This window comes from Prionailurus viverrinus, chromosome A3 (genome assembly GCF_022837055.1).
Source record: "Prionailurus viverrinus isolate Anna chromosome A3, UM_Priviv_1.0, whole genome shotgun sequence".
Classification (NCBI taxonomy): Eukaryota; Metazoa; Chordata; class Mammalia; order Carnivora; family Felidae; genus Prionailurus; species Prionailurus viverrinus.
The window spans coordinates 66,768,128-66,783,510 of record NC_062563.1 but is presented as its reverse complement, the minus strand read 5'-3'; the positions used below and the strand labels follow the sequence as shown (position 1 = coordinate 66,783,510).

At 46.1% G+C, this 15,383-nt stretch overlaps 1 protein-coding gene and 1 pseudogene across 4 annotated transcripts in view; both read left to right on the top strand.

Moving 5' to 3' along the window:
• The window catches only part of MCFD2 (multiple coagulation factor deficiency 2, ER cargo receptor complex subunit), a 41,007-nt gene extending 30,418 nt beyond the window's left edge, over nucleotides 1-10,589 (top strand). The window contains exons 3-6 of one of the 4 annotated variants that reach the window (XR_007150765.1): nucleotides 6,343-6,503; nucleotides 7,295-7,454; nucleotides 9,103-9,297; nucleotides 10,012-10,589. Coding sequence is in view for 3 of the 4 variants with exons in the window: in XM_047851900.1 (XP_047707856.1) it covers nucleotides 6,355-6,503; nucleotides 7,295-7,454; nucleotides 9,103-9,234 (441 nt within the window). In the remaining variant the exon portion in view is untranslated. Of the gene's footprint in view, nucleotides 1-492; nucleotides 650-6,342; nucleotides 6,504-7,294; nucleotides 7,455-9,102 lie in introns of those variants that run through there. The other 3 variants (XM_047851901.1, XM_047851902.1, XM_047851900.1) reach the window with 3 other exon arrangements.
• The window catches only part of LOC125161802 (guanine nucleotide-binding protein G(I)/G(S)/G(O) subunit gamma-10-like), a 115,002-nt pseudogene that overhangs the window by 30,424 nt on the left and 69,195 nt on the right, over nucleotides 1-15,383 (top strand).

The window sequence follows — 15,383 nt, the reverse complement described above, 5'->3', positions numbered from 1 at the left end:
TTGCAGCTTAAGTGGTTTGTGGACTGCAGCAAGTGGAGGCTGGAAGTAGGACAATCTTGGAATCGCAGGATCTCTAGCTGGCTCCAGCGTCTTCTAGGCATTTCATGAGAAGTGGAACTAGGATTCCCACGATCTTTCTTCCAAACCTACAGGTGGAGGAACCGAGGAACCTGTAAAGGTGGAGGCCGAATGGAAGGCAGCTGTAGCATCCTCCCCATCCCCATTAGCCATCCTATGTCCCACGCTGGACTACATTCCTAGCAAGCTGCCGGGCCGAGAAGGCTCAAGTGGCCCAACCTAGGCTAGAGCCGACTGTCGCCCTCGGGAAGGCTGGCTGGCTGGCTGAGGAACTGCGCGCCTGCCAGGCCCTAGTTGGTTCCGGGCCCTTTACACGTGGAATCACCCTAGCGGTCCACACTGCCTCGCGCCGGGCAGGGGTGGGACTCTGTGGCGCCAATGGGCGGCCAGAGGGGAGCGCGCATGCGCACAGCGCGGCGGGGCGGGGAGGGCGAGGAAAAGGGTTGCAAGGACGGGGGCTGGCGAGGCTCATGCTAGGAGGCTTCGCGTCTGAGGAAAACTGCTTGGAAACTGGGTGCAGCGAGGGTGAGTGAATCCAGGAGGAGCCGAGGCCCGGGCTTCGTCCTCTAAGGTCTGTGGCTCGACCCTGGAGAAGGAGGTCGTTGGGGCGGCACTCAGGCGTCCGCAGTGGGGCGGGATCCCGGCGCTTCTCAGGGGCTCGGGGCTTCTGGCTCAGGTTGCGGGGCGGGAGCGGCCTGAGTAGGGGTCTCGGCCTCTGCTCTGCCTCGGGAAGCTTAGCCGGCGACCGGGAGCACAGCCACTCTCCTGGAACAGAGGCGGCCGGGGGCTTTGAAGCCAGATGGGCCCGGCTGAGGGCGTTACTCTCGTCTACCGCCGGTACCTTGTGTCCCAGAGGGGGGTCACAACAAACAGGTCCTGTCTGGCCAAGCGAGTGGGAAGATGGGGGAAGCCCACTTCCTCTTGAATCCCCTGTCTGGGCATGGCACCGCCATGCACCCGGTGCCCAAGCCAGAAACCTGGGCGTCACTCTAACCGCCCCCCCATCCCCGCCCCGGCTCGGTACTCCTTCACCCACCCAATCGAATCTATCACAGGTCTCTTAAATACTTCCCACTTCGCCCCTGATCCATGGCCTCTCTGCTGCAGCTAGTTCAGGCCACCGTCATTTCACCCCTGCACTACATCAATAACATCTTGACTGGTCTTTTGATCCTTTGTAGTTTGTTTTGTACTGGAAAGCCAGAGTGATAATCTTAAAACACAGACCTGTTAATGTCAGCAGATCCCTTCCCCCATTCCCCTTCTGTCCTTAGTGGATTTTCATTGTTCTTTTGAGCTCTTGAACATAGCTTATACAGGCCCTTCATGACCTGTTCTGTTTTTACCTTACTCTAGTTCTCTTCCCCACTCTGTTCCAATGGATTAGGCCCCCTGGCCAAACACCCTCCTTATCAAATGGGCCTGCTTATCCCAGAGTAGCAGATTTCAGTTCCCTGCCAGCCTGCAGAATTATTTAGACAAGCTAACCATATGCTTCCATCCAGTTCTACCTCTCTACTGTGTCTTCGACCCTCTTGAATCTTTTGTAGTTCCTGGGTTGGACCAAGTCTCTTACAGGCTTAGGTGTTGGATACATTCTTTTCTCTCTGCCTGAAGTACTGTACTTTAGTTGAAAAAATCCTTTTCTCCCTCATGGGTTACTCCAGGTGTGGGTTAGGGTTTCAGCGGTACTCCATAGGGGTCTATTTATTAGTCTCTCTTTTCCACCAGGCTGGAATCAGTGTGACAGGCACCTGTCTGGGCCATAGTCCTCAGTACCTTGTGTGGCACCAGGCTGTTAGTAAGGAGTGTGTTGGTTAAATGCATAATGAAGCCTGGCCGCTTCTTGGGCTCCCCAAATAAACATATGGATCAAGTTATTAAATGTTTGGCTTTTCAGAACCAATTCTCAATCTCCAACCCATGTAGCAGTTTCTTTGGCCTAGGAACCTGGCTATATTCTTGCCTTCAGTCCAGGACCGTAGCAGTGGTAAATGGGAAGTACCCTTCAGAGTTTTTCTTTGGCATTGACTTTGGGTACAGGATGTCTGGATATTAGTGAGTGTGGCTGCTTTTGAGTTTGAATTTTTTTTTTTAATTAAAAAACTTTTTAAAAATATTTACTTACTTCAGAGAGAGAGAGCGCAAGAGCGAGCATACGCCTGCATGAGTGGGGGAGGGGCAGAGAGAGGGAGACACAGAATCCAAAGCAGACTCCAGGCTCTGAGCTGTCGGCACAGAGCCCGATGTGGGGCTCAAATCCGTGAACTGCGAGATCATGACCTCAGCCGAAGTCAGACAGTCAACCGACTGAGCCACCCAGGCGCCCCTGAGTTTGAATTCTTAACTGAGGGCCCCTGGCAGGAGAGAAAACCTGCTAACAGCTGCTGCAATCTTTATAGGAGGAAGGCTGGCTCCAAACTCTTAACATGCTGATAGGGCTAATGACACAATGGGAGGAGAGGGTGGACCAAGCTGGCCAGGCAGGCCCTGGTGGGAGAGCTCCAAAGGGGTTATTTTTCCAGCTTAGGCCAGATCTTCTGTGATAGGGAACAGCATATCTAGGTGCCAAAACCCACTGCCCTGAATCAGACCTGAGGATATGCTGTTCTCCAGTCAGCTTAGCACTTTGTGATTGGTAGAGTAAGGGAGAGACTGAGATGACAGTGTCCTGGCCCTCACAGAGGGAGGGAAAAGAACAATATGTGACTATATGTTGTGAGAGGCTGCAGACCGAAGTCAGAGGAGAGAAAGATTGGTGTGGCTGGAAGAAGCCTGAAATGACATTTGAACTGGGCCTGGAAGGAAGACGGCAGACAGGTTAATGGAACATTGGGAGCAAAGGTTCTGGGCCTGGAAGAGGCTGCTGGAGCGGTGAAGGCAGCCCTGTTACACTGAGACTGGCTACTGAGCCTGGTCTGGTACTTCCCTCCCAGGACTGAGGCTTCTTGTCAAGGATGTCTGAAAGCAGGGGTTGGGTTCTGAAATCTCTTTCAGAAGTCTCTCCTTTGGATTTTTTTCCAGTCTGGCCTCTATAATTTCTCAAAGAAGGCAGTGAGCTTGGGAACTGCTGGGGTTTATCTAACAGCCTGTTTGCTCATGGCCTTGAACTAAATCATTGGAATATGGGTGATGCAACATGTTCTTCAGGCAAAGGGGAGTTGCTTATGTTTCTTTTTGAATGTGACAGTTTAATTTGTTAGGTGGCAGATTCCCTGTTCTCACTGTAGCACTTGAGGGAAAGTTTTTCCTCTGTGTTTGGTAGATTGATTGGACTTGTGTTATGTTCTGTTAGAAACCTGCTGCAACAAACCAAAGTGGGACATGTCCACATCAACTGGTTCTTGACCTTTATTCTGCTTCCCTTGAGAGAATGTGGACCCATAGTTACTGTATTACCTATCCCTTGGTTTCTTTTTGGTGTTTTTTAAATAGAACCTATTTCTCCTCCACACACATACACAATTTGATACTAAGCTTCCAACCACATAGTTATAAGAAATTATGCTATGGGTTCATTGATCACTCGACTATCTGATAGATATCTCCAAAAAAAAGTTTTATGCTCAGTTACACTGACATCAAAACTCGGCAGTGTATCTGTGAAGATGGGAATCCCTCCCCCCACCGCCCACTAAGGACTGTGGCACACAGGCTGAAACCGTCAGCCCCTGTACCAGGCGCTGTGCCTGCTTCTGGGAATGTGGTTCCCTCCCTGCCCTCATAGAGCTCAGTCCAGCAGGGAGCACTTACAAGTAATCAGGCAGTTTTCAAGGTCGCATTCGCATCTGTTGTCAGACCGGACCCTTCTGAAGGGAGGCACTCAGGAGCGAATGGGAAGAACACCTAAGCCAGACTCAGATTTGAAGAAGGCTTGCTGGAGAAAGCGATGTCTACTGTGCATGAGTCTAAGAGGCTTGGGAGGAACTGGCTTCCCTCTCTGATCTCTCCTGTCTCAGAACTCTAAGATACGTGGTTAGACCAAGCTGTTCTGCTCTGGCCTGGGCAGTCACTGCTGGGAGTAACTTGAGACCTTGTTTTCGGGTACCAGATACAGTGGCAGTGGCCTTGTCAGGGTCTGGACACTTTTATTTGGTAAAACTGGAAATGTAGTTTCTGGTCCTGAATTATTTTCTATGGATGAGAATTAAATGGAAGGCCCCCCCCCCCCCGCTTTAAATTCCATTCATACATATTTGAGCAAAATTATGGGGTAAGTCACATTAAATACACATTTATAAAGAAAAACATGTTTATAGTAGGAACATTAGACCTTAGGAATCCTTAGAATCCTTAGTAGGAACTGAGAAAAATAAAAAGAAGAAAAATCTAAATCACACCTCCTATTTCAGAAAATAATCTTTTAACCATTTTTAGCCATTGTTCTATGTATGAAATATACACTTTTTTTTTTACAAAATTATTTTTCACAGACTTGCAGTCTGCTCTTTTTCATTAAATATTAAAAATCATTTCTTACTGTTAAGTATGATGTTGCATTATGATGTCCCTATACAGTTGTAAGATTAGATGCTGCGTTTTGGCCCCCTGGAAGTTACACCCCAGCGACTGTTGTTCCCTTGAGGAAGGAACTGTTGAAGGGGTTACCACTGATAGGCAACATGGGTTTGGGAAATTTTCCTGAACGTCATGGGGATGGTATTCTCCCGGAGTCCCACCTTTTGGGATGGGTGAGAGGGCTGCCACACAGCTCCTTGCCAGCCCCAGGTACAGAGGCTTTGGAGTGAGCTGTGTGTGTGATGGATGCAAGGAATGACCAGTACCCTAAAGCTTTCTCTTTACTGCTGTTGGTTTGGTCTTGTGGCTACCTTTGGCCCATTAGAAATCACTGGCCTTTGTTATCAGCAGAATTTGTGCTGCCTTTTGGGAGATGGATATGTAGTCCTTGTGTTGGTATGGAGGACCAACATGGTCCTAGCCTAGCATGCAAAGACATATCCCATAGAGCCTGGTCAACCTCTGTGCCCCATTGTCCACCATCTGCCTGCTTCATATCCTCTAGGCTCCCCCTGACTACACCACTTGGAGTTTCTTTCCCACTTGTCTGACCTTCTGCTCTGCTCACAGCATTGCCTTAGTTGGTATGGCAGTCCTTCACCTTTTTGAGATCGGTCTATAAGCCCCCGGAAAGACTGGGATTTTGAATTTCACAAATCGTAGAGGCCTGCTTGAGCCTTGGTGGGGAATCCTGGGAACGAAGCACTCCTGCCCTCAGGAACTTACTGTGTAGCTGACTGTATCTTATTGACCATAGTTGCAGGTCCAGCCAAACTCCGGGAGTACTTAATGGAATCCTAACGTCTGTGTAACTCTCCTTTCTGCTGCTCTTTCACAGTGGTTGGGTTACCTGTCACAGTCCTGGGAGATGGATGAGGCAGGGGTTAATGTCCTCTTTCCCATGTCCCCTACTGCAGGCCTTGATCTGACCTGCCTCATCGCTTCCCTCAACTGCCACATTCCTAGCTCTGGTCTTGCTCCACCAAATACCTTGCCCCCATTGTGCTGCTGGATGAGCCACTCTGAAACCAAGCTCTGATCTCATCTCCCATTCACAAATCCTCAGTGGCTCCCCATCTGTTCTCCAGAAACTTCAGCCTCCTTAGCCTAGCATGCAAAGCCATATCCCATAGAGCCTGGTCAACCTCTGTGCCCCATTGTCCACCATTCTGCCTGCTTCATATCCTCTAGGCTCCCCCTGACTACACCACTTGGAGTTTCTTTCCCACTTGTCTGACCTTCTGCTCTGCTCACAGCATTGCCTTAGTCCTTCAGTCCCTGCACGTCCACAGCAAACTGTGGCCCCAGCCTTCACTGATCTTCCCTCACCCAGAGGAAATTTGTTCCTCTGAACTCTCAGTTTTTTATTTTTCTTTAGGACACCTCGCTTTCTGCCTTTTTAGTGCTCTCCATAGGAAGTATTTCACCAGACGGTAAGCTTCTTGTAGGCAGGAGTAATCTTCAGATCCCTTTAACCTCTCATTGAGTTGTTTGGCATTCTGAAGGAGCTTCAGGAAATGTCATGAAGCCCTCCCACCTGCTCTTTGAGTGATGGGGACTTGGAGTGCCCAAGGTCATCCCACACTGTAATGGCAGAGCTGGCCTTAGGTCCAGTTGGACATGTTCTCTTCCCCAACCTCGTTCCTTTCACTGAGTTCCTTCTCCAGGAGCAGCACACTGTCATGTTTTGAAAGAACCTTAGCTCTGGTGTTTTCACCTGCACCTTCTATGTTCCCCACCTCCCAGGTGCCGGCGACCATGAGATCTCTGCGGCTGCTCAGAACCCCCTTCCTGTGTGGTCTGCTCTGGGCCTTCTGTGCTCCAGGTGCTGGGGCTGAGGAGCCTGGGGCCAGCTTCTCCCATCCTGGCAGCGTGGGCCTGGATAAGAATACAGTGCACGACCAAGAGTACGTATCCAGCCAGGGCTGGGGTCCCAGAGCCTCCCCCCTGCAGCTGCAGTCGGTAGCCACCCTTCTACTGTTTGTACAACTCCTTGACGTTTTTCAAGAGTGATTATTTATTCCTTATAGCCACCTGTAAATCAGGCAGTCTTTTTCCATCATCATTTCATAGATGGAGGATCTTGATGCCCAGATGAGATAAATGACTTGCCTGAATTCATCCTGTCTCTCTTTCACCACAGACAGACATACAGACAACCCCTCTGCATTCATACTCATGCGTGCATGCACACACGCGCGCGCACACACACACACACACACACACACACACACACACATTCTCACACACGTGTATACAGTAGTGGTGACAGAATCCAGGATAAAACTAAGGTTTCTGGACTGACTAGAGCTTTTCCTTTTTTTACTGTCACATTCTAACACTGAATTATTTGTTGCAACTTTTGTCCTGGGCCAGTTAGGCTCACACATAATTTGTTTTCCTTGAATTGGTTCAAAAAAATGTGTTTAATTGCTAGTCTCCCATGATGTTATAACAGCATTCTAATAATAAAGAGGAAAACACCCATAATCTTGCCAGCTTAGCAGGTGAACTGTTTGACTTTTCCCTGCCCCTTTCATGGCCTTGCCTGTATCTATCATCCTTGAGTGTGCTTTGCCACGCTTTCTGTTTTTCTGGAATGAGTGAACCTTAAGATCTTGAACTTTTCAGTTCTTAACGTTTTGGTGTGATCCCGGGGTTGCTGCCAAGTGGTCTGAGTCTGACTATCGGTTTTTAGGCATATCATGGAGCATCTAGAAGGTGTCATCAACAAACCAGAGGCGGAGATGTCCCCACAAGAACTGCAGCTCCATTATTTCAAAATGCATGATTATGATGGCAATAATTTGCTTGATGGCCTGGAGCTGTCCACAGCCATCACTCACGTCCATAAGGAGGTAGGTCTGCGGTAGCTCAGTGGGCAGCATCTCAGAAAGTGCTCTCCGCCCCCCCTCCCCACTAAAAGGTTCAGTCTTCAATCTTGATGACCTGTGCTGTCCTTGTACAACTGTATTGCTGTGTCTTCTTTGTCTGCTCATCGCTCCGTTCTGCCTCTTTTCCTATTCGGAGGCGCTTCTCACACAGGGTGACCTACTGAGGCAGAATCTCCAGGGACTCCTACTGCACACCAGAGCTTGAGAACCAGCACCTGAAGGACAGACCACATCAAAATGCGGAGCAGGGGAGAAGCTGTTTTATTTAAGGGTGGCAAACCAAGTGATCAAGGGACTCAGTAATAATTGAGGACTTGTGTGATACTACTCAGTGCTCCGTATGAAGCGGTTTGCAGAGCATTTACAGAGTCTTTGCAGCAGCCTGGGAGTGGGCTGGGCATGCACGGTTATTACCCCCATGTTAGAGGTGAGGGAACTGAAATCCAGATGTGTCCAGGTTTAGTGTCTGTCCTGCCCTGCCACACTTCAGTCTATAATGCGGAGAGGAGGACAGGCAGAGCTGGTGGTGCGAGCGTGCTCCTGGTGGCTAGCAGGAGAGCAGATTCGGGTTTGCTTTGAAGGTGGTGGGGAGCGCTAACAATGGCTTTGTGCAGAAGAGTGGCAGTGTCACGGGAAAGTCCTTTGCCGTGGGAGGCAGACTGATGGACGCGGGGAGAGCTTGGCATCAGGGAGAGGACCTGGGATTCAGCAGTCCCAGAAGGCGAGGCTGGCGGTAACGACAGGAGAGCAAAGGGTACGTGTGGGAGAGGTGGCAAAGGAAGAATTGGCAGAATGTGAACAGCGTTAGCATAGCACTCAGCACAGTGAGCCCTGCTGCAGCTCCCTCCGGAGCAGGGGAAACACCTTTGTCTCAAAGACTGTAACATGGTCTCCTGGTTGGCAGTGCCTTCCTCTTGTTCTGACCCCAGGACGCTGTCCAGTGCAGACCGTTTGCACTTTACAAGGGCACATTGCACCCAGAGCTGACCCTCGGGAGAGCACGAGCTCTCAGCTTTTCTCTAGAATGGGTTTGTGGGAATTATGAACCTCATAATTCTGTGTAAGCCAGACCTAGCTTTCTCCAGTGAACATGTGTTACTTCTGTAATTAGAAAAGAGGGAAAAGTAATTTTTAAAACAAATAAGTGGGGCGCCTGGGTGGCGCAGTTGGTTAAGCGTCCAACTTCAGCCAGGTCACGATCTCGCGGTCCGTGAGTTCGAGCCCCGCGTCAGGCTCTGGGCTGATGGCTCAGAGCCTGGACCCTGTTTCCAATTCTGTGTCTCCCTCTCTCTCTGCCCCTCCCCCATTCATGCTCTGTCTCTCTCTGTCCCAAAAATAAATAAACGTTGAAAAAAAAAATTTAAAAAAAAACAAAAACAAATAAGCAAGGACCTGCTTTGATTGCATCTTTCTTTTTCACTGGCAAATATAATTTCTAAATTGGATTTTTATGAATTGACTCTATGTCTGTTATATGGTTTGTAGATTCCTAGAAGTAGCCACATACTACATGGAAGGAGTTTTTGGACACACGAACATGGACATTTTAGACCTTAGCTAAGCACTTCCAGTAAAACGTGCGACTCATCGTTGTCTAATTTGTATTTTGTAGGAAGCGAATGAACAGGCACCACCAATGAGTGAAGCCGAACTGATTAATCTAATAGATGGTGTTTTGAGAGACGATGACAAAAACAATGATGGATACATTGACTATGCGGAATTTGCAAAATCACTGCAGTAGACGTTGTTTGGCCATCTAGTTGTATGCGAATGTGACCCGTCATAATGTGATTAAACACTTTCGGTAATGCGAAATAACTCCTTTCCAAATGCAACAGTATTTTGATAAAAACCTATAGCGATTTGTTACCCTGGGGTGAGAAAGAGAAATCAAGAGAAATAGAAGAGAAGCAGGACATAGTTGTAGTCCCCAAGTACTGTTAAATCTCTTACTGGACAAGGGCTTGATTAAAGAATCCTTTCAAGAATATTGGACAGCTGGAGTGTGGTACTCAGGAACTTGACTGTAGGATGCTGCTGGTCTCTTGGTTTGCATTCATGCTACCGGAAAAGTAAGAGAAGCTTTGCCAAGTAGACACACTTTTCAGTAACAGTGAGGGAATGGCGTAAATGCCAAATGTTTTCCTGGTGGATTCTGTCTCTTTCGGTAAAGGTGGTCAGTATTCCACAAAGTTCCCCTGGCCTGAATGATGGCTTGCCCCCACCCTGGGCAAGTGAGTATTAGACTATCACAAGGCATAAGAAGGATGCCAGATACTGAATTCAGCTAGCCATAGAGTCTAAGATTCTGTGTCTTCTGACACTTTGGGAATGATACACAACTGACCTAAGTGATTAGCATTTTTTCGTTTTTCAGTATTTTGTAAAACTACTGCCACATCCTTTCTTTTATGTCTTCTTCGTCTTAGGAGAGACTTTGAATTTAAAATGTTCTTTATTCTAATCACTAGCAAATGTTTTAGCTTTCTTAATACTTGTATTTAACTCTTATTTCTAGGGTTTGTTTTTGCTGCTTAGAAACTATTAGGAACGCAAGGACTTTATCCCTCCTACTTGGCACAGTGGGGTAAAGCTACTAGCTGGTCTTGCCTAAGTGAGGAGAGAGAAGATCACCCAGCACCCATATTGCTGCAAGCTATATTTAGAAGGCATGGTGTTTAAATGACCTCTTCTAGCTTAAATATGTGAATTCTTTCAGATCAGGAAAGATTAAAAAAAGAAGCCTAAAAACTCTTAATTAAGACTATGGATCTCAGTAACAGTTGAAAATGAGAAGTAGCAGCAGATTGTGATTTGGTCTATTGGATGTGGTGGACTTGCTGTGGTAAAAAACCTGAAATGATGGCTGAAAGGGGAAAAAACTGCCTAGGATTTGCTGTAAGACGCATAGAGACCTATTTTCTTTATTGAAGTATTCTTATAAGAAAACGTATGTATTTGTAAAAAATGGTTTCCTGTGTCAAGTATTTGTGCAATCAGAGCTGAATTGTAAACTATTCTTGTAATATCTAGTTATTTTGAAAGATTTATATATTGAATCCTGGGTATATGACCAATAAAGCTGATGAAACAAAATGAAGAGCAGTTGATTTTTGTCCAATAGGGGTCTTCTCCTCCCACGTGAAGGTTTTGTTTATTTAGTACAGATGTTTCCATGTGCCTGCTCCCTCACAGGTCCTATGACCCTCCCTGGCTGTGCCCTGTTCTTTTGGCAGGGGTAGACTCCCAGTAATCAGTCACTTTCTGCTTTGATGCATTTCTTCTTCTGAGTGAAATCACTTTTTGGACCTTTCTTCTCTGGCCACGTTCAGATTATGACAGCATTGTCTAGCTTAGGAAAGTAACTGTTTTCTCCTGGAGTCTGGTGACTGTCTTTTCTTTGGCAGAAAATTTAATTAGGTAGCATTTTTGAAAGCCTCCCAGGCCCAAGCAAAAAGCACAGTCTCCCCTGGCATTTTGGGAATGACACCTTGTTCTGCCACTTGAAAAGGAAGGAAGGAAGTTAACCATTGCCTTCTCTCTCCCCTGCCCCCCGAAGATCTTTGGATGTTGCATTGGCTCTTCTTCATCCAGAGTTGCCCCTCTGGATGGATCTAATGGGTGGGCTCCCAGAACAACCTCATCCTGTTGGCTGCTGGGAAGGGACTGAGGCAGCTGGAGGGGGAAGGAAGCAGATCCTAACAAGGTAGAGTCACCCCATTAAATAGACGAGACAGACACCTCCTTCCTCCTTCCTCCTTCACAGCTGACTTCCCTTTGTAACTATTTCGTGCTAGCCTTTGTGGTCCTGTTTAGCAAATGTCCCTGGTGGGAGAGGGACCTGTGATACTAGGGACACAGTGACATTCTTGCATACCTCCTCTCTTCTAGCCTTCTCATAACCCACTTGAAGGATTTTTCAGAATGTATCAGGAACATCTCTGCACCTCAGTTTCCTTATCTCTAAAATGGGGATAAATCTATCTGAGAGAGGCAGCCTTATATGAGCATAAGCTTTGGACTCAGGCAGTCGAGTCAGAATCGTAGGCCTGCTCTCTTCAGCTGCGAACTTGAAATTTAGTTTCTCATCTAAAAAATTACTACAATAAAACTTACCTACAGAAAGGAGAAGAGGATTAACAAAATGAGGGCAAATGTAGAAAGCATCTAGTAAGTGCCTGACACTACACAAAGTAGATACTTAATACTCAGTCACCTGTTCCTCAGTCTGGCTAGAGAGCCTGGGCCCCTATTGCATTGCAGGGGTTGGAGGGGCTAAAAAGGGATTGATGACTCCTCCGGAGCAGGGGTCAAAAGATGTTCTCTATTCCACTGAATGGATAGATCATGGATGTCAATCCATCTGTTGAGGAACTACAAGTTAGGGTGTTCTGTTATGTGGTGTTGACAATTACGTTGTGGTATCTGTGTACACAAATCTTTTTTATACTCTTACTTCTTGAGGAAAGTGGATTACTGAGGTTTGAACCTGCAAAGAAATAAGGCTTACTTACTAAGCCTTAGTAAGTATTGCTAAATTTCTATCCAGAAGAGTTGTACTTCATCTCAATTGCATATGAAGAGCCTATTAACTTTAGCTAGACGCATAGCATAACCCAACAAGCCCCTAAGTACAAAGTGATGAGACATCAGTGCTTTTAATTTTTGGTCAATCCTGAGTTTGTTCATTTGTTGATTCATTCATTGAGTGTTTATTGTGTGTTTGCCATGTAACCTCTCTGATCTAGATTTTGGACTTCAGTACCTTCTAGAGAGGAGAAAAAAAAGCCTTTGTGTCATATTCCAGACTTCCCCTGAAGGTGTTATCATCAGAGGACACAGAAGTATTCTTACGTAGCGTCCCCAGTAAAAACAAGAGCTAAGTCACTTCTCTACCTCAAGGGGAAATCCATTTTATCAAGGACCCAACCAATCTAACATTTCAACTAGGGAATTAGTAGCAGAAACTATGAACATTATGTCTGAACTTTTGGATGTTAAAAACAAGAAACAAAAAAAAACAAAAAACCCAGGACCTCTGCCTTTTGAGAAGATGGAGTAGATACACTTCTATTCTCTAACAAAGTACAACAAAACCCTGGAAAATTATTTGTAAAACAAACATAAGAAGAGTCTGAAAGGTGGAGGGAAGAAAGCAGACTGGTTAGGGACACTGGGATGTAAGCAGCAATGTGGTGGTGAGTTCTGTCTTACGTGTGTTTTGTGGTTTTTTGTTTGTTTGTTTGTTTGTTTGTTTGTTTGTTTGTTTTCACCAGATCTATCCAGACTTGGAGCTAAGGAAGCCAGCAACCCAGAAATGCCAAAAGGAGCGCACATAAAAAAGCCCCAACAAAAACCTGCTCTCTCTAGCCAGAGAATGAAGAAAAGGGCAATCTAACAAGGCAGGAAACTTTTAGACAATAGTTTCTCTATTCCAGCCAAACACCACAGGGAAAACTGTGGCCCTGCCAGCAGAGACTGAGTGGGGAGCCTAGGCCTCCATCCTTGCCATGCTGTAATGAGGTGCTATCCTCCTTCCTGTATTTGAGGTGATGCCAGACGATGCCAAGTAAGGAGCTGGGACTTCCATTCCTCCCAATCCCTGGACAGTAACAAGGCCCCGTTCTTGCCCACAGGGTCAGTGGAGAACCCCAGGAAACCTGGAGTTCCATCCCCAGGAACTCCCAACTGGCTGGAGTGAGACTCCCCGCCCCCTTTCTGTGGGGTGTGTCGGAGGCCTGGTGAAGGGTCAGGCCTTTCACCACCCAGGGATAACAATGTCACCTCCACCACAGTGTCTGGAGAGACCGTGTGGGGAATCCAAACTCCCAACCACATCCAGCAGTAAGGAGCTGCTGGCCTTGGGTATTGATGGAGGCTGAGTAGTAGACTTCTCCTTCACCTGTTAGGAAGGAGGCAGCACCTGTCCTTCCCCTGCCACAGGGGTATCATGGAAAATCAGTTAAAACAGGTTTAAATAAAGTCCAGTCTCATTATATAATACAAAAATGTCCAGGTGTCAGTCAAAAATCACTCATTATACCAAGAACTGGGATCTCAAACTGAAGGAGAAAAGATGTCAGCACCCATAACAGGTTTTTTTTTTTGTTTATTTATTTATTTAGAGAGTGAGTGGGGAGGGGCAGAGAGAGAGAGAGAGAGAGAGAGAGAGAGAACCCCAAGCAAGCTCCACACTGTCAGTGCAGTGCCCAACGCAGGGCCAAACTCACAGACTGTGAGATCATGACCTGAGCCGAGATCAAGAGTCAGCCGCTTAACCAACTGAGCCACCCAGGTACCCTTCATAACAGGTTTTAGAATGATCTGACAAGGGTGTTAAAGCAGCCATGATACAAATACTTCAACAAACAATTAGGAACACGAAACCAATGGAAAAATAAAAACAAGTATCAGCAAGGAAATAGAAGATATAAAGAGTAGCCAAATGGAATTTGAGAACTAAAAAAAATATAACCATAATAAAAACCTCAACAGCAGAATGAAGGGCACAGAGGAAAGAATCAGTAAACTGGAAGATAGAATAGTCGATGTTACCTAACCTGACCAACCCACTAAAAAAAAGACTCAAAAAAAAAAAAAATTGTATGGACTTCAGGGACATGTGGGACCATAACAAAGGACCTAATGTTCTTCCTGTCATCAGAGCCCCAGAAGAGGAAAGAGGTTGGAGCTAAAGAAGTACTCAGAGAAATAACAGCTGAAAACTTTGTAAATTTGACAAAAGACATGAATCTGTAGATGCATGAGCTGAACAAACCTCCAAGAGAATAAGCCCAAAGAAACCTACCAAGACTTATCCTAGTCAAACTTATGAAAACTAGAGACAAAGAAGAAAAAAAAATCTCAGAAGCAGCAAGAGAGAAACAATAGCTTACCTATAATGGAAAACAACTTGAATGATGGTATATTTCTCATCAGAAACCATGGAAGCCAGAAAGAAGAGGCCCAATAATTTTCTTTTCTTTTTTTTTAATGTTTTATTTATTTTTGAGAGGGAGAGGAACAGAGCATGAGCAGGGGAGGGGCAGAGAGAGAGGGAGACACAGAATCTGAAGTAGGTTCCAGGCTTTGAGTTATCAGCACAGTGTCTGACACGGAGCTTGAACTCACAAACCCTGAGATCATGACCTGAGCCCAAGCTGGATGCTTAACCAACTGAGCCACCGAGGCACCCCTCCAATAATTTTCAAGTACTGAAAGGAAAGAACCCTCAATTGAGCATTCTAGATCTTAAGAAAATATCCTTTAAGAATGAAAGGGGGGGGGGGTGCCTAGGTGGCTCTGATGAGTCCAGATTTTGCCTCAGGTCATGATCTTATGGTTGGTGGGATTGAGCCCTGCATTGGAGCCTGCTTGGGATTCTGTTTCTCCCTCTCTGGCTCTCCCCAAATTGAGAGCACACACACACTCTCTCTCTCTCTCTCAAAATAAATAAATTAAAAAAAAAAAAAAAGAATGAAGAGAAAAGATAATTCTTGGACAAAGGAAAACAAAGAAGATTTGTCACCAGTATACCTGCCCTAAAAGAATGGCTGAAGGAAGTTTTTAAAACAGAAACGACTCAGTAAAAGAAGGAAACTTAGAATATCAGGAAGGCAGACCATGGAAAACAAAAAAATAGGTGAATAAAATAGACTTTCTTTCTCAAATTTTGTAATTATGCTTAATTGTTGAAGCAAAAAAACAACACAGTCAGATATGGTTTGGAATGTATGCAGAAGAAATATAACACAATTGTATTGCAAATGAAGGAGGATAGAATAATATAAAGAAAAGCAAGTTTTCTGTACTTTGCTTGAACTGGTAAACTGTGAAATGGTACAGCCACCCTGGAAAACAGTTTAGTGGCTTCTTAAAAAAAGAAGCATG